Here is an 18,344-nt window from a genome sequence, read left to right as displayed (position 1 = left end):
TACAAGGTTTCACCGCACAGTGTGACAGCTGTGGAGGGGAGGAAAGGGCTTATTGCTCTGCAATTGTAAATAACAGACCTTCTTATTCCCCACAAAGAATGCAAAACTCCTTTCCCCAGAAGGTGGGGAAAGAGAGACAGTGTCAGTCCACTTGCCCCCAGCACCCATCCTCTTGTTGAGCTGGCATTAAAAGTCTCCTCTATACAAGGCTTCCAGTGCCAACTCACAAGATACATCAATTTCTTACATATCATCTAACCCAGCCACCAGCTTCAGGAAAATCTTCGTTTAATGAATAACCTCCCTGCTGCTTCTAAGCCCAGCTGCTGAGCCATGACCCAAGTAACCTGTTACTGGAGCCAGGACCCACTAGAGTTCTTTCCCAGTCCAAGACTAATGACACAGCCCAACCAAAAGAGGGTACCACTTCTATGGCAGGGAGAGAGCATCCCTTTGAACTATTCCTTTGCATGGGGCAGCTCCATCAGTGGTCCCTTGGAGGAAGCCGACACCTGCTTCTCCAGCTCCTCCACCACCTCTCTCAGCCGATCCTCATCACAGTAAAAATACACATAAAGGTTGCGCTCTGTCTGCAGGATAGGGCTCTCCAGACATCTACGCTTGATCTTCAAGTCACTCAGGAGGTCTGTCAGCATTTGTAGGAGGTTGTCCTGCATGGTGTCAAGTTGCTGCATCAGCTTGGTGATCTGAGGGGCAGAGCCGAAACACATGTGAATGTGCACAAAGAGGGGGATTTTCTTCCACTCACGGAACAGCTCAACCCATCAGAAACAAACTACCCATGTGGCTCTGGCCTCCAGACACATCCAGTCCAAGCAACAGACGTGGCTTACTGGGCCGCCTTGGCTAAAGCGGCCCAAGCTCTATAGTTAACAGTGAGAATCACCTTTGTCCCTCAGCCCGCCACTGCCTGACTGGATAGCTTTTGGGACAAGGCAAGGATCAGGCCAACCTCCTCTCCCTCTGCGGGCTGAGAAGCAGAAAGCTCTCCCCCAGCACCCAGGGCAGATGGCACAGAGGGCTCCGACTTGCAGCCCTGTGCCCCCCAGCAAGGCCTGGTGGAGCAGGAGTGCTTGCTTACCGGAGAGGAGAGCTGCAGCTGGTTGGAGCTGTTGTACAGCAGCCGGTACATCACCTCTGTGGAGGACTTCAGGGCAGGGAGCTGGGACATAGGAGCTGCCAGCTGTGCTTCCAGCACCCTCTTTTCCTGAACCAACTGGGAGCACTGGGCTGCTAGGGCCTTATAGCTGTGGAAGAGCTGCTCCTTCTGATCTTGCCCCACCAGCATGTCCCAGAGCCTGCAAGAGGGAACAACCAGACAGAGGTGTGAGCAGCACAGCAGCACTGAGGAAGAGCAGGGCTGAGGGGACATTGTGTGCTGTGGGACTGGGATGCAAGCAGCTGTGGGGCAACAATGAGAGGACAGCCACTCCTGGTGAGCTGGAGCTCACGTCCTGGAGGTATGAGAAAAGCACTATGGGGGACCAGGCTGGCTCAAGAGCCAGTCAGGGACTCCTTGCTGGCAGACACCAGCACCAGCTACTCCAGACCTGTGCAGGGAGGACTGAGAAGCCCCTGTCAGTGCAGGACAGCGAACTAGAGAAAGCTCTTGCCCCAAGCAACTTGTGCTTCCTTCTAGCCCAGCTCTCCTTCTGAAGGTGAAAACTTGCTGCTACACTCTCCACCTTTGTATCTTGGGAAAACCTCTCTTCTCCATACTCATTCGCTTCTCCAAGGGCACGCTTTGCTGCATCAGCCCTAGCCAGCCAGGAAGAAGCAGATCCTTCTAGGGAATTGCTCACCACTGTAGAGTCAGGGTGGCTCTGCAGTGGCAGAAGGGCACTACTGGACTGCCTGGTAGCTTGGGTCTACAGCATGCCACTCCTGTTCCCATGCTGCCTCCTCCACATCTAGTTTGTCTCTCATGCGCACACACACACAGGCCCTTACCGTAGAGCATAGAGGTCTTTGGGGTCTGTCCATGCACATGGACAAACTTTCTGGGAGGAGCTGGCATGTTTGAAGTAGTCTTGCTGCTCCTGCAGCCTGGTCTGGGCTTCCCTCATGGCAGTTTCCATCTCCCTCATCCAAGCAGCCTTCTGGTCCAGCTCCTTTCTCTCCCATTCCAGATGGAGCTCCAGCAGATCCAGGCGGCTGTGCTGTTTCGCCAGCCAGACAGCTGCCTCCTTCTGCCTCCCAGCAACGTACTGCAGATGGGCAGCTTCCAGGCTGAACTGCCTCTGCAGGATGGGCAGGCAGGAGAGACTGGCCTCTGCCTTAAGCAGGGGCAGCAGCTGGTGGGTCAGGGTATACGTGATGTCGCAACGCAGGGCGTGAAGCTTCTCCTGAAGCATGGCAGCCTGACCCTGGAGCTCTGTCTCAACTCCATGCTGTGCAGGCGGGAGACAAGACAGGCTGGTGTTAGGGCACACTTCTAGTTCTGCCTGGCTCTGCCACCCCGTCCTGGAGCCAGCTGTGCTCCAGCATTCAACAGGAAGGACTGCCCACAGCACAGGCTGACCCTGCCACAAAGGATGATGGAGGAAAGGGAGCACTGGCCCTACCTGGTTCTCCTCAAGAGCTTCCAGAGTCCTCTGGGCCCACTCCAGCGCAGCACAGTTGCCTTCCGCTTTTGCTGTCAGGACTATAACCTCCCTCTGGGCACAGATACGTGCTTTCTCCATGTGGCACACCTCCTTCCAGTAGCTGTCTTGGTCCCCCAGTACCTCATCTCCATCAGTCCCAAGGCTTTTTGGCATTGCTGTTTGCATTCTCTCTGTGGCTTCCTGGATGATGTCTCTCTCCTCCTCGTCCCCCATACTTAACACCTCTCTCCCATTCCCCCCCTCAGCTAGCAGCAACTTTGCCTTTGAACCTTGGACCAATATCCCCTGACTTGCTGATGCCACCCCACGTGGTGTCTTTGCACACACTTGATAAGGAGCTCCTTTTCTTCCTTCCAGTGTTTCCGAGTCTGAGTCCATCTGTGTCCCAGCCTCCAACCTTTCCTTCAGGCTGCTCTCTCCCTGTGCACTTGCTCCCCGAGCACCTGGATCCTGGATGCTCCCTGGTAGGACTTGCTGGATGAACCTCTCAGACGCATCAGTGGCTTCTTGTTCCAGCTCCATGTAAGGGCCGAGATCCATCTCACACAGCAGTGCTGGCGGCCGGCCTTTCCCCACATCCCCATGCCACTCTGCCAGCTGCTTTGCATCCTTGCTGATCTGGCTCAGGACAGCACTGGTTTGGAAGATGTCCACTTCCAGGTCCATCTCAGCCTTCCTCAAGTCTCGCTTCACCACTTTCTCCTCCTCCTCCAAATACCTCAGCTCCTGCTGCAAGTTGGCTGTCAAAACCTGCAGCTTTCTGTACCGCCAGAGCTGAAGGTCACGATAGTCCTGAAGCTCCTGAAGCTCCTGCTGCAGGGCCTCCAGAGAGGGACCCTGATCATCCTGTGTCAAGCTTATGAGCTGCGGGTCCTGACAGCATGTCTGCAACACCTGCTCGAGGGCATCACCTTCCAGGATGGGCTTACCTGCAGCCAGCAGGGCATCGTAGGCCTCCACCTCAGCCGGGGTCAGCACATTCTCCTCACTCACCATGCTGCAGAAACACTCAAGGAACTGCTTTGTCTGAGGGCAGTCAAAGAGCCAGTCAAAGTCCCTCTCACAGAAGGTGTCTGCATAGGGATAGATCAGCCTCAGTGTCGCCACAAACTCTGCCCCTCTGCCGACTGTGCTCAGTGGGAAGGCCTGGGATTGTCTCCGGCTGAACATGGCAAGGATTGTCAGCACTAGGAGGAAAAAAGCAGGAGTCATCCTTAAGGGTCCTGACATCCCACAGTCATCTCAAGGGTGCCGCAGTAGCGCTCCTAGCTGCCTGCTTGAAGAGGGACTCGAGCAGCCCCTCCACAAGTGCTAGAGACCAGCTCATGGGCTGCAGCATTGCTCTGGTGGAGTACAAGACAAATGAGAGCTCACAGAGCAAGGGAGAAAGCCTGCTCATGCCCCATTTCCATATGGCCTCTTCACCAGGGCCATACAGATCTAGCTCCTATGCCAAGATATCTCCAGCCTGTAAGATACACCTATCAGAGCATCAGGGCAGGCTTTTTCAGCCTACCAGTAGTTTGCTCCATGCCCTTTCTGATAACCAGCTTTCCCTTCAGATACCTCTGCTCTTCTTGCCTGTGCATTGCATCCTCTAGATGTCCTACCTCTGGTCCCACTCTCCCCTGGACCAGCTGAGGGACAAGCACCCCCTCTCACTGATAGCCAAGCCAACCCACTGTCTCCATTTGGATTTTGAAGGTACGAGCAATGCAGCGACCTCCCGTTGGTGTGAAGATGGTGATTGAAGCTGTCTGCATTATGAAAGGAGTCAAGCCCAAAAGGGTACCAGGAGAAAAGCTAGGCTCCAAGGTGGATGACTACTGGGAGCCAGGCAGGGGCCTTCTCCAGGACCCAGGGAAGTTCCTGGACAGCCTGTTTAAGTACGATAAGGTAAGTGGTGGCAGAGGGAGGCTGGGATCAGGTATTGCCTCACAGGGATCTGTCTCACAGTAATGAAGCTTAGAGCTCTTTGTGAGCAATACCTTTCAGCAGCACAGAGGATGAGGACGTATTTGGCCTGGAAGCCCTCATGTCAGCTGGCAGCACTTCATTGCCTTGGGCAATGGGACCCAGACACATGGGTCTTCCCCTTCTGCTCTTTCTATGTGGAGCTAGATGGAAGCAGTATGGGAAGGGACTTACCCAATCCCACAGCCATGCCTCCCAAGCCTCAACTTGATTCCTCTTTCTCCAGTGTGATGCCTTAACCACCCTGCCGGGTCCTGGTGCAGGCTGCAGCCACTGGGGGAAGCCCTTTGAGACCCTCCTCAGTGAGATCTCTAGCACCCTCATCACCAATTTCCTTTCTCTCCCACCATTCCTTGCAGGACAATATTGCAGACTCTGTGATCAAGGCCATCCAGCCCTACATTGACAGTGAGGAGTTTCAGCCAGCTGCCATCGCCAAGGTCTCCAAAGCCTGCACCTCCATCTGCCAGTGGGTGCGTGCCATGCACAAGTACCACTTTGTGGCCAAGGTCGTGGAGCCCAAGCGGGTAAGAGGCAGCGTGACTCAGTTACTCTTGGTGTTAGGGAACACAGTACTAGCAGCAGCCCCCTTCTGCAGGAGATGCTGAGGGTCACCATGTTCTGCAGGTCAGGATGTCATGTTCAGACCAAGCCTTAGCAAAGCCAAAGCGCCAAAACTCGTTAGCATAATAAAGTGGAAGAAATCAGCCTAGAATATTCTGGGACAGAAGTGATACCTTGTTCTTAGTGCTGAGTTCCTGGCTTAGCAGAAACTGTACTTACAGAAGCATTCCCACATCTCACTAATGTTTCAGTCTAAATCCTTTCCAGGCCTAGCTATTTCTTTATTATTATTATTTTGGGGCAAGCAGAAGAACCTTTCTTTGTCTTCACCACTGGGCCACATCCTGAACTTGTGTAAGTTTGGCACAGGCTCTTGGCTTTTTGGAGCTATGCAGAAATGTCCTCCTCACCCCTACCTTTATTCTTGGCCTTGAAGGACATTCCCCTGGAGTTACGCTGGTCAGCCTTTGTCATACAGGGAAGTATCTCAGTATCACATAGTGCTTTTGTGGAAAACCAACTCTTGCTCCAAGGTCTCTGGCTTTTAGGGGAATAACCTGGCCACATGCTCACCATTTCCTTGTGCATATCCCCAGAAAGCCTGGCGGGAGGCAGAAGAGGACCTGCGTGCCACTCAGCAGGTCCTTGAGGAAGCTAAGGAACGCCTAAGAGAGGTTGAAGGTGGCATCGCCATGCTACAAGACAAGTACAAGGTGTGCATAGCCAAGAAGGAAGAGTTGGAGATGAAGTGTGAGCAGTGTCAGCAGAGACTGGGCCGTGCCGATATGGTAAGGACAGAGCTGGGTTCTGCCTGCTGATATGGGACATCCTGATCTCAGCAGCACTACAGGACTGGGAAAGCTAAGCTAGCCAGGCACTGGTGTTAAAAGCTGTTGTCCTCCTGTGCACAGCTTCTTCAGCTGTCTCTAGAACAGCTGAGAGCAGCCCAGTAATCCCACGATGAAGTGCTCAAAGCTGGGGACAGAATTCAGGATATGGCAGAGGTCACCCTGCAACCTCTAGTCACCATCACCTGCAGCATTACCCAGAGAGCAGCAGGTCCAGGACACGAGGTTAGACTACACAGCAGCTCTCACGTGTGCAACTTATCCCACAGCTCATAAACAGCCTGGCTGATGAGAAGGTGCGCTGGCAGGACACTGTGGAGAGCCTGGATTACAAGATCAACAACATCACTGGGGACGTGCTGGTTGCAGCTGGCTTTGTGGCTTACCTGGGTCCTTTTACGGTAGGTGTAGAATGTTCCCCATGAGGGGCTCAGTTACCTGCTCTGCTCTCCTGGCACCTTGCTGTTGCTGGCCAGATCTGCTGGGAGAAAGGATCCCTCCTGGATCTCTCTCCGTTTGTGCCAGAGGCTGTGCAGGGTCCCATTTGAACGTAAATGGGAGGGTTTAGATGATCCCAGCAGACTGGCTGCAACTAAACCAAAGGCTATGATGGTGCTTCTCGTGGCAGGGTCACTACCGTGTAGCACTGTGCAATGAGTGGCTGAGGGAGCTGTCAGAAAACAACATTCCTCACACCGAGGAGCCCAACCTGATCAGCACCCTTGGAGACCCTGTGGAAATCCGCTCCTGGCAGGCAAGTTGCAGAAAAACCCGATGCTTCAAGCTGAAGGTGCCACAGGCAAAGGCTAAAACACTCAGCTCACCACTCGCTAAGATCACCTGTACCAAAGGAGAGACCCCAAACCAAACAGCTCAATAACAACCAAATGCCTCCACACTGCAGAGCTGGAGTTGCTGCCAGGGCTCCTTGCACAATGAGCAGGAGAGGACCTGGCAGCATCTAGGGCAGCAGCAGCTCTGAGGGCATCAGGCTTAACCCATAAGACTCCCCTTTGCAAGCCCCAGGCTTAGAGCAAAGCCCTGGCCATAGCCTGCCCAAGCCTCACCCTGCCAGCAGAGCTCTGTGTCATGGCTCAGCCCCTTCAGGCAGAGCTGCAGCTCTGGACTGAGCTGCTGTTAGAGACACCCTTCCTATTATCCCTCACCCACCACACTGGGACCACGTGTGGGTTAGGGCAGCAAGGGCTTCTCTCTAGTCAGCTGTCTTGTGCTACCCAACAGCTTCTTTTTCCCCCATTAGATTGCCGGCTTACCCAACGACACCCTGTCTGTGGAGAATGGGGTCATAACACAGTTCTCCCAGCGCTGGACTCACTACATAGACCCCCAAGGACAAGCAAACAAGTGGATCAAGAATCTGGTAAGACCTGTGAGGAGGAAAGCCAGGTCTGCCAGGATAGGGGAAGCAGCTCACTGTTAGGAGATGCCCAGAGCAGCCTCAGGCTTTGGGCTCCAGAGCTGCAAGACCACCCCCACTGTCCTAGCCCAGCATCCTCAGCACCAGACAAGCTCCACATCCGTCTTCATCCCAGGTGGACTTTTCTGCTTGGTGAAATGGGCACAGGGTGGGAGCAGGGCCACTATAAGCAAGTGAGGCATTAGATTCCCATTCAGGTTCCCCAGTAGCATTTTGGGGGCCTTACATCCTTCACCACACCCTAAAACACACAAAACACCACTAGCATTTCCCATAACAGCCTTTAATGTCCTTAGGACAGAAGAGATCAGGGTAGCCTTACCTGGCTAGCGAGAACAGTCCCTGCTGCTACAGCACTGGAGACACAAACCACCACCTTGTCTTTCCCAGAAGAGGGCCACCCACTGCCCTTTTGAAGGGTCAGGCAGGAGGCTCAGGCAGCTGCTCCTGTTTTACACCCTGAAGGCTTTTCCCACCCACCTGCTCTTACTTTGCAAGCAAACAAGCTCTGAGTTACCCATGTGGGGCTCTGTAGGGACACGGCCCTTTGAAGGGGTTCTCCCTATTCCCTCCCTTCCTGCTGATTTGTTGAGATGTCTCTAGAACCTGGTAACATGGGCTAAGCTTGCCAAAATAGCCAAAAACTAGCTGAGCAAGAAAAGATATTATTTCTGCTGCTCTGGGGAGCTAAATCAGCCCAGTGAGATGTGTACCATGCACTAGAGCTGGACGTGAAGGTGGGAAAGACACCCCAGGGACCCTGCCCTTCCCTGCTGCCTTTCAGGAGAGGGTGAATGGCCTGGAGGTGTCCAAACTGAGTGACCGGGACTTCCTCAGCAGTCTGGAAAATGCCATTACCTTTGGGAAACCCTTCCTGCTGGAGAATGTCGGCGAAGAGCTGGATCCGGCTCTGGAGCCTGTCCTGCTGAAACAGGTTCTGTGCCTCACCTTGGCAAGGGGGGTAGTGGGTGCCTGGCTGGGCTGGAAGGGGGTATCTGGCTGGGGTATGGTGGGACTTGGTGGGTTTGCATGTCTCTCTGGGCAGGCAGCACTCACGTGGATGCTGCCTCTTCTGTATTCATTTGTCTTGGCCAGGGCTCTGTGTCGGCAGCCTCCTGCACAGCCTGGTCTCCTGCCAGCAGGCATTTTGTCTTGGCCTGGGCAGGGGCTGCGTTCAGGTTCAGGCCTTCAGGTCTGCCAGGCAGCTTTGAGGTCCTCTGTCCAGAGAGTCTTCAGACTCTCTCCTCACTACAGAGAGCAGGGCACCTTCCTTCACAAGAGGTGACCATCCCAGTCTTCCTCCATTTGTCCCTCTCTGTTACAGACCTACAAACAGCAGGGCAGCACAGTGCTGAAGATGGGGGATGCGGTGATCCCCTACCATGAGAGTTTCAAGATGTACATCACCACCAATATGCCCAACCCTCACTACAGCCCTGAGGTCTCCACGAAGCTCACTCTCATCAACTTCACCCTCTCACCCAGGTACCAGCTTACCCCGTTAGCTGCCCATGATGCTCAGCCTCATTCATCACAGCCCTCAGGCCTTTGGGCCTATTGCCCCCACCCTCACTTTCATGGCTTTTGTTGCAGTGGCTTGGAGGACCAACTGCTGGGACAAGTGGTGGCTGCGGAGCGGCCTGACTTAGAAGAAGCTAGAAACCAGCTAATTGTTAGCAATGCTGAGATGCGTCAGGAGCTGAAGAAGATAGAAGACCAGATCCTGTATCGGCTCAGCACTTCTGAAGGAAACCCTGTAGATGACTTAGAGCTCATCAAAGTGCTGGGGGCATCCAAGCTGAAGGCAGGGGAGATCCAGGTAAGAGGTGGAGGTGCTCTCTCCCTGCATCTGTACATCCCCTGCCAGCACTGCACTAACTATGACATCTCCTCTGTCCCCCAGGCCAAGGTAATGGTCGCAGAGCAGACAGAGAAGGACATCAACATGACCCGCCTGCAGTATGTGCCCGTTGCCATCCGCTCGCAGATCCTCTACTTCTGTGTCTCAGACCTGTCCAACGTGGACCCCATGTACCAGTACTCACTTGAGTGGTTCCTCAACATCTTCCAAATGGGGATCAGTAACTCTGAGAAAGCAGGTGCCTGCTCAGGACAGCCCCCTCCCATCCCTTCCTTATTCCACGTTCCTTGCTTAGTGGCAGCAGAAGTGGGGATACCCACAGCATCGAAGCAAACGTCCCTGCTTGCATTGGCTCTCAGCGTGGGCCAGAGCTGCCCCTACTTGTGCCCACACAAGGGAAGGGAAGATCTGGTTGCAGCTGTCCCTCTGTTCTCTTCCCCACTTCTCTGCTGCCCTGTCTGACCAGGTGGGAGGGACGTTAGTGCCAGGGCACAGGCAAGGTACATGTGCCATCCTGGCAGTGGTGTGGCTCTGCTTGTCACGGAGTCACCTCCAGGCACAGGTCCTGGCTGCTGCTGCTGGGCTGAGGCAGCTCTCCCCACCCAGCAGCACATGTTAACCAGGATGGTGGTGGCTTGGCCCGTGTAGGCAGCCATGGTGCAGAGTGGGCTCCCTCCCAGTGCTGGGGCAGTGTTCTCTGCTGTGTGCCAAGACCCACAGCCTTGTGCTTCCACAGGGGTTTCTGTGCCTCATCTATATTGAGAGCAGCGTCTGCTCTTCCTGGGCAGGGTGCGGGTGTGCCCCCCTGACCAGGCACCACCATCTGACACGGAGAGCACCCTCCACACCCCCCCGCAGTACCACCCTTGTCTTGTTGTTGCCTTTTTTCCAGACAATGTGAACGACCGGATCGTGAACATCAACAGCTACATCACCTTCAGTCTCTACATCAATGTGTGCCGTAGCCTCTTTGAGAAGCACAAGCTCATGTTTGCCTTCCTGGTTTGCGTCCGGATTCTGATGAATGATGGGCAGATTGATACGGTGAGGAAGTCACCTTGGTCCTTTGATGGGATCCCCTCAGAGCAACTCAAACCCAGCCCATTCAGTCCCCTTGAACAGTGTGCCAGGGTGGAAGAGGAGCATGTTCCCTGGGGCTGGGGGAAGGATTGCAAGCAAATCTCTCTTCATTCAGATCTCAAACCTTTCCCCGTGTCTATATGCAGAGCTGCCTAGCCTGAATCACCTGCAGCTTTTGCGAGTTTGCTGCCAGACTGCTGCAAAAGGTAGCAAGTTCAGAGGGAGCAGGCAGGGATTAGAAGACAGAGAAAAGCTAGTAGCAGCTGAACAGTGGTGTTGAACTCACCAGACCCTACAGTTCATTTACTCCTCTACACACACACCTGGCAAGAGAGGCAGCTAGAAAGTTACTGCAGGATTTTACTTGGATGTGGGGCAAATCTCCGTGCCTCAGGCCCAGGGAGGTGGACTATAATCCATCACCATGTCCTGTCCTGTTCCAGGATGAGTGGCAGTACCTGTTGTCAGGAGGGACCATAACAGAGATGTGGGAGAACCCAGCTCCGGCCTGGCTGTATGAGAGAGCGTGGGGAGACATCCTGGCCTTGAGCAACCTGAAGAACTTCTCTGGCTTTGCCAATGATTTTGTAGCCAACCTTGAGGCATTCAGGACCATTTTTGACAGCCCTAAGCCTCACAGGCAAGTGCCCCCTGCTTTGTCGGCTTAGCTGTGCTGCACCCGGCAGGTAATAGCATCTCTGGGAGGGCACAAGGAGCCGACACAGCCAGTGCCGGCTCTGCTCACAGCCAGTGCCGTGCCACACAAGGCATCACCTTGTCTCCTCAAGGGTGGCCCTTGCCTCTGCATGTTGGCATGAGCCACACGACCTCTTAGGCTCAGCAATACTTGGCACTTCCCCAGTAGAAGCAGCTCTGGTTTGCCTGCTGTTGGTTTCAAAGCTATGGACAACAACCTCAGCCAAGTGACTGGAAGGTCCTTGTCCCTTCTGAAACCCCAGTGGCTGCCTGCGTGCTTCTTGGGGAGCTGCAGGTTCTGGCACATCCCCCCAAAATGCACCCGATTGCTTTGCAGAGAGCCCCTGCCTGGGAAGTGGGAGGCTGCTCTTGATGCATTCCAGAAGCTGCTGGTACTTCGATGTCTGCGGGGAGATAAGATCACCAACGCCATGCAGGACTTCGTGGCGCTGAAGCTGGATCGGCACTTCATTGAGCCACAGGTAACCAGCCCAAAGGAAGCGCTGGTGGGGCCAGGAGTGGATCAGGAGGCCTCAAGCGGGCTGTAAATGGGCTGTCAGCATTTTCCAGTTGCAGTGAGAGTGTTCATGCCTCTCTCCAGCTGCAGGGAAGGGCTGTACAGTGTCCCCACAGCTGGGGAAATAGTTGTGTCTTAGATAAGGGTGTTACAGTTTGAGAAACTCACAACGATTTATTGCCATGTAGACAATTATTCTTTCACCCGATGACCTTTCCCCACCCGGGAAGAGGAATGGGGAAAAAATAAAGAAACCTGAGGGTTGAAATATACAGATTTAATAGAATAAGACTAAATAATTAATGTTAATAATACTAAAGAACCAATATTGATCGCAATACCAATATGAAATATACCAGCACTATACCCAGCCCGTTCTCTCAGCAGGAAGCTGTGCACTCCCAGCAGGGGACAGCAAATGTGGGACACTGCGAGCGCTGCAGCTTTGGGAAGAAGGGAAGGGCTCAGGGGTCCAGCACTGGCAGGAAGTTCTCTGGGTCACAACCGTTAAGGGAGAGAGAACTTTGCAGAAAACTTTCTAATTTGTATTGAACGTGACGTTCCTGGTCTGAAATAATCCCGTTGGCCAGTTTGGGTCAAGCGCCCAGGTCTCATTTCTCCTCATCCCCACACCTGGCAAGGCTTGAAAACACTGAGACCTTGAAACCCACACACCAGAGCTGCCTTTAAAGTAAATATTTTTACAAATTCAGACACTAGAGTCTTCTAAAAGTGCAGTTTTCCCAAGCATTAGAAAACAAATTAGTCCTGTGTCACTCAAACCAGGACAGAGGGATATCCTACCTAATGTCCACCAGTTAAACCACACTGGGAGGGAGCAGATAGCGCAGGCATACAAGGGAAGAGTTTGACTGACGAAGGGAAAAGGGTCACTGTCCTGATCCTAGTCCCATGGGAGAATAGCTCTACTAGGCCTTTATTGAAGCTGTTTCTGGCCTCAGCACCCAAGAGCACACTTGGAGAGGAGTTGGAGGCCAGGCAGGGTGAGGAGGTGCTGCAGGTGGTGCTGTGATGGCCCCCCCGCTCTGACCAACTTTCTGTGTTGCAGACTACTGACCTCTCGGTCGTCTTCAGGGACTCCACTGCCACCACCCCCCTGGTGTTCGTTCTGTCCCCAGGCACTGACCCAGCTGTCGACCTCTACAAGTTTGCTGAAGAAATGAAGTTCTCCGAAAAGCTCTCTGCCATTTCTCTGGGCCAAGGCCAGGTAAGCTGCTGGTGCTAACCTGGGGCAGCACTGTCCTCTTGGCACTCCCAGTGATCCCACCAAGCTCCAAGGAGGTTGAACACCCTTGCAGCACAGTGAAAACACCCTCTTGCCTCAGAACCCTCTCCCAAATCCATCCCTACTTATCCCATCCCTTTGGCCCACAGGCCTGCAAAAGCTGCAAAAGAGCCCTCGCTGTGCCATCAGACAGCGAAGATCTTGCTGAGCGGTGGGGACAAAGCCAGGCTGGAGCTCTGGAAAGGGGTGCTTCACCCCAGTAGCTGTCTCCTTGTCCAGCTCAGCAGGGCACAACACACGGTGGACCAGGGTCTCTGAGCTCTTCTTGTCTGCCTCCTCAGGGCCCCTGTGCTGAAGCCATGATGCGCAGTGCCATGGAGCAGGGCAACTGGGTCTTCTTCCAGAACTGCCACCTGGCCCCCAGTTGGATGCCTTCACTGGAGAGACTGGTTGAGGGCATTGACCCCAACAAGGTGAGCTGTTTTACTGAGCACCTGCCTGCTCAGAGGATGACAGGCAGGAGGCTGGAGACCTGGGAGGAGCCCAGATCTAGTTCCATCCCATCCACAGGCTCCCTGTAAACCAGAGAGTCGGTGCAGGAGCAGCTGCAGTAGCTGTGCCTGCACCCTCTGAGAACTTGCTGCCTTCTGGATTTCCAGGTGCATCAGGACTTTCGCCTCTGGCTCACCAGTCTCCCGAGCAACGACTTCCCTGTATCCATCCTCCAAAATGGCTCCAAGATGACCATTGAGCCCCCCCGCGGGGTCAAGGCCAACCTGCTCAAGTCCTATGTTAATTTCAGTGATGAGTTCTTGAATTCTTGTGCCAAGGTAAGACCCAGGTCATGCTTTGGTTTGCTGTCCCCAGCCTGCGCCTGCTCCAATGTGTGCTCTCCACCTGCGTGTTAATTCTCTCTGAGCGTAGATCTTCCTCTCCACTAGAGATCTCACGTGCTAGAGGTGGACTAGGGGTATTTCTCATAAGGCTACATCTACTCTGGCATGAACCAGTTAGAAGTTTCACCTTGAGAAACAGAAGCAACAGGATTGCAGGGGCCTGGTGTAAGGCACTTGCAGCTCCCTCTAAGCAAGGGAGCAGGTCACAGCCTTCCCCCATGCAGCAGCCTGGCTGAGGTCTCCACCTCTCCAGCTGGCACTGCATAATTAGAATCATAGAATGGGTTGGGTTGGAAGGAACCTTAAAGATCATCTAGTTCCAACTCCACTGCTGTGGGCAGGGACACCAACCACTAGACCAGGTTGCTTGAAGCTCCATCCAGCTTGGTCTTAAACACCTCCAGGGGTGAGGCATCCACAGCTTCTCTGGGCAACCTGTTCCAGTGTCTCACCACCCTCACAGTAGAGAAGTTCTTCCTAGTAACTAATCTATATCTACCCTCTGTCAGTTTAAAATCGTTACCCTTCATCCAGGAAATTGGCACATCTTCTCTGCTGGGTCCCAGCAGGAACTTCCCCCATCCAAGGGTGCCTTCTGCCAAACTGAGCACCTCTTCCCCTGCCCACAGGTCACAGAGTTTAAATCCTTGTTGCTGTCACTTTGCTTCTTCCATGGGACCATGCTGGAAAGGAGAAAGTTTGGGCCTCTGGGGTTCAACATCCCCTATGAGTTCACAGATGGAGACCTCCGCATCTGCGTCAGTCAGCTACAGATGTTCTTGAGCGAATACGCAGACATCCCGTACAAGGTGAGGGCGTGAGCTGGGCCCTCCTGTGAGGGAACGGGCTCATGATACACATGCGGGTCAGAAATCCATGGTGGGCTCCCTCGCAGGTTCTGAAATACACGGCTGGGGAGATCAACTACGGAGGCCGTGTGACAGATGACTGGGACAGGCGCTGCATCATGAATATTCTGGAAGATTTCTACAAGCCTGAGGTGCTGATTCCTGAGTTTGCTTATTCCGAATCGGGGATCTACAAGCAGATCAGTACCTCTTCTGACCTTGACGTAAGTACTCAAGTAACAAACTGCAGCTCAGGGGTGCAGGTCCAGGGGGGATCATCACAGCGCAAAGGGGACCTGCTCCTCCCTGAAACCTGCTGCATTTCCAGTTCCCTGGGGGAATATAAGTTTATAAGAACCTGGGGATCTTCAGCTGCTTTCAGGAAGCTGCGTCTGTTTCAGGCAACAGGAGGAAAATCTTGTCTGTGTGCACAGGAGGTGGTAGCAGCTATCACCAGGGTTCCCAGCTGAAAGCTTTTGTCCTCTGAATCATTTTGATGCCACACGCCAAGGAGCTCTGCAGGAGACACGGCAGGAAGCTCACTGACAAGCTGCCTGTTCTTGTAGCATGTGTTTGCTTCCACACAGACACGGTTTAACTCCCCAGCCAGACCACAAACGATGGCCTCCGCTCAGCCACCAAACGAGGCTCAGAGGAGCTACCACCCCCTCACCCCCCCCAGCAGCCCGAGTCCTGTGTCAGCCAGCATTGCCCAGGCCACACAGAAGCTGTCCCTAAGTCAGTTTAGTTTCCTGGCTGGGACAGGAGACAAGGAGCTGTGTAAAAGTAAGAATTTCACTGAATTTTACTGAATTTTTAGAGTTGGAAGGGACCATAAAGATCATCTAGTCCAACTCCCCTGCTGAAGCAGGATTGCCCAGAGCATGTTAGAGCATGTTACTCAGGATTGCTTGAGAAGAATGAATCTCTAACACCAAGACAAGGAATATCTGTGATCTCCTGGATTTAGCTTATCCAGTACCCCTGGCTTAGTCATTTCTTTTGGGCCAGGCCCATAGCAGCCCAATGGGGCACCTGGGCTAGTGGCCTCACAACCCACATGGATTCCTCTCCAGGGCTACCTCCAGTACATCAAGAGCCTGCCCCTCAACGACAGCCCAGAGCTCTTTGGTTTGCACGACAACGCCGACATCACCTTCGCACAGAACGAGACCTTTTCTCTGCTGGGGGCCATTACGCAGCTGCAGCCCAAGACCTTCACAGTGGGAGGACGCAGCAGGGAAGAGGTGGGTGCCCCAGTCCCACCGGTGCGCTGGCAGCCAGTGCCCAGCAAGCACAAACACCAGCTCTCAGCAGGTGCCACCAATGCTAGTGCCACCTCACCTGCTGAGTGCCAGCAACGCCACTGCCAACCAGGTGTTAGCTCAGCAGCCATGGCCAGGAAGATGCTCACCCACTTGCTGTCTTCCTTCCAGCTTGTGGAGGAGACCTCCAAGGCCATCCTGGCAAAGCTGCCTGCCCCCATGAACCTGCAGGAGGTGATCCACAAATACCCACTGCTCTACGAAGAGTCCATGAACACAGTGCTGGTGCAGGAGGTGATCAGGTAAAGCCCCTGTGGGGTCATGTCCTGGGCCAGCGACCGGGTGGTCCCTTGGGGCACAGCCGAGACATGTAGGCCCCTCGAGGAACCTCATTGCAGCACCAGTAACAACTGTTTTGTCCCAACTGGAGCCTTCAGCTGATCGCTGTCTTGCAGGGACAGATCAGTGCCTCCATCTGCTACTGTCAGCAGTTTGGGGATGGGGGGCAGCTATGAGACCTGGTAAAGAGGAACGGGGCTGGGGGTTACATGGAGGAGCTTCACTCATTGTGAAGAGATCCAGACCCTCTCTGGACAGAGGTGGACAACAAAGCACTGCCCCGAGTTGCTCTGATCCCTCTGCTTTCTCTGTAGGTACAACAAGCTCCTGGAGGTGATTGCTCAGACACTGAAGGATTTGCTGAAAGCTCTGAAGGGCCTGGTGGTGATGTCCTCTCAGCTGGAGCTGATGGCCAGCAGCCTGTACCACAACACTGTCCCCGAGATGTGGAATGCCAAGGTACGTGTCCCGGCCAGCCCAGCTGCCCACAGGAGCTCACAAGGGGGACAGGTCATCAGCCACCACATCTGACCTGGGCTGTCTCACATGGAGCTGGCTCTTGCTCCCCTGGCATGGAGACGTCTCTTGCCTAGTTCAGCTTGTAGTTGTTCCCGGTCCCAGGCTGGATGAATCCCTGGGCTCTGCGCAGCTGACAGCAACTGGGGCATGAGGTTTAGGGTGTCCTTGCATGCCTTCCGTACTTTCTTCTGTGGGTCCCCCGCAGGCCTACCCGTCGCTGAAGCCCTTGGCATCCTGGGTGAATGACTTGGTGCAGCGGATTGAATTCCTGCAGAAATGGATTAGCCATGGGATCCCCTCCGTGTTCTGGATCAGTGGGTTCTTCTTCCCCCAGGCCTTCCTCACTGGGACACTGCAGAACTTCGCCAGGAAGTCAGTCATCTCCATTGACACCATCTCGTTTAGCTTCCAGGTCAGTAAGTCAGCCAGAGGCTCTAGATTTTTCTGGATTTTTTTTAAAAATCTGCTGCTAGGAGGCCACAAAGGCAGCAGTTCTAGTCCTGACCTACCCATGAGCTAAAGCCACCAGCTGCACGTGGATCCCATCATCTCCTTCGTGCTTAGATACACCTACCCACCTGCCAGACACCTCCACAAGGCGAGACCTCTGTGCCTCTGCAGACCTGCTCGCGTCCCTCTCCACAGGCTCTGCCACAGGCTGCCCCGCAGCCTCATGATGCCAGGTGCCAGAAAACCCAGCCCAGCCCATCTGAGAGCTGGGAGAGGCTCCCCTCTGGCAGCGCTGGCGTAGCTAAGAGCAGCTTGGGGGAGTCCTTGGGCTCCTGAGCCTCCAGGGACAGGCCTCGATGGGGGCCTGGGGCCCGCTCTGCTCTGCAGGTGATGAAGGAGGCGGTGGGTGATCTCACCCGCCCTCCCGACGAAGGCTGCTATATCCATGGCTTGTTCCTGGAAGGCGCCCGCTGGGACCCTGCTGCGTTTCAGTTAGCAGAGTCACACCCCAAGGAGTTGTACACGGAGATGGCCGTCATCTGGCTGCTTCCTGTCCCCAATCGCAAGCCCCCAGCCACCGGCGTCTACCTCTGCCCAATCTACAAGACTCTGACTCGCGCAGGTAGGTACCCTAAAGACAGATCTCCAGAAGCAAGGGAGAGTGCAGAAGCAGCAGGAGTTCCTCCTGCCACACACTGTTACAGAGAAAGGCACTGATGGCAGAGTCCAGCCAGGGAGAAAAAGATTTCTCCTGCTGTGGTTGTGGAGATGGAGCCACCAGGCACCCTGGCTGTGCAGCGGTGCCTCTGGCCAGGCTCTCCGCAAGCCCACACCCCAAAATACACAAGCCTGTTTGCCCCAGCCCTGCTCTGCCTGTCACCTAGCACAGGAATGGGATGGTATCTCACCTGGGGTCACCTCTATAGGACTCCCTGGTCAGTGTGCAGCAGCCGGGGCTCCAGTACCCCTTCTTGCCATTGCTTCCCCCCTTACAGGCACCCTGTCAACCACGGGCCACTCCACCAACTACGTCATTGCTGTGGAGATCCCTACGGACAAGCCGCAGAAGCATTGGATCAAACGGGGCACGGCCTTGATCTGCGCCCTGGACTTCTAGCCAGAAAACGCACCCAAGCCCAGGAGACCATCGCGGCCAAGGACCTGAGCCGGGTCCTC

General features: G+C 54.5%; 2 protein-coding genes across 2 annotated transcripts in view; one reads left to right on the top strand and one right to left on the bottom strand.

The window, feature by feature from the left end:
• DNAH1 (dynein axonemal heavy chain 1) overlaps nt 1-18,285 on the top strand; it is a 71,757-nt gene extending 53,472 nt beyond the window's left edge. The window contains 24 exon segments of the mRNA XM_074152506.1: nt 4,332-4,523; nt 4,961-5,128; nt 5,762-5,953; nt 6,283-6,414; nt 6,642-6,767; nt 7,275-7,394; nt 8,236-8,385; nt 8,776-8,936; nt 9,045-9,270; nt 9,355-9,550; nt 10,205-10,356; nt 10,836-11,036; nt 11,430-11,570; nt 12,675-12,833; nt 13,193-13,331; nt 13,422-13,681; nt 14,377-14,556; nt 14,643-14,819; nt 15,672-15,842; nt 16,032-16,162; nt 16,514-16,658; nt 16,924-17,130; nt 17,556-17,790; nt 18,164-18,285. Of these exon segments, the coding sequence (XP_074008607.1) occupies nt 4,332-4,523; nt 4,961-5,128; nt 5,762-5,953; nt 6,283-6,414; nt 6,642-6,767; nt 7,275-7,394; nt 8,236-8,385; nt 8,776-8,936; nt 9,045-9,270; nt 9,355-9,550; nt 10,205-10,356; nt 10,836-11,036; nt 11,430-11,570; nt 12,675-12,833; nt 13,193-13,331; nt 13,422-13,681; nt 14,377-14,556; nt 14,643-14,819; nt 15,672-15,842; nt 16,032-16,162; nt 16,514-16,658; nt 16,924-17,130; nt 17,556-17,790; nt 18,164-18,285 (4,083 nt within the window).
• LOC141467209 (HAUS augmin-like complex subunit 3) lies at nt 459-3,797 on the bottom strand. The gene is made up of 5 exons (XM_074151652.1): nt 2,586-3,797; nt 1,972-2,411; nt 1,103-1,319; nt 974-976; nt 459-707 (listed from the first exon to the last, which is right to left on the bottom strand). The coding sequence occupies exons 1-5, from the start codon at nt 3,795-3,797 to the stop codon at nt 459-461; spliced, it is 2,121 nt and encodes a 706-aa protein (XP_074007753.1).
• Nucleotides 18,286-18,344: the final 59 nt, after the last annotated feature.

The sequence above is a fragment of the Numenius arquata genome, chromosome 8 (assembly GCF_964106895.1).
Source record: "Numenius arquata chromosome 8, bNumArq3.hap1.1, whole genome shotgun sequence".
Lineage (NCBI taxonomy): Eukaryota > Metazoa > Chordata > Aves > Charadriiformes > Scolopacidae > Numenius > Numenius arquata.
This window is presented reverse-complemented; position numbering and strand designations above follow the sequence as displayed.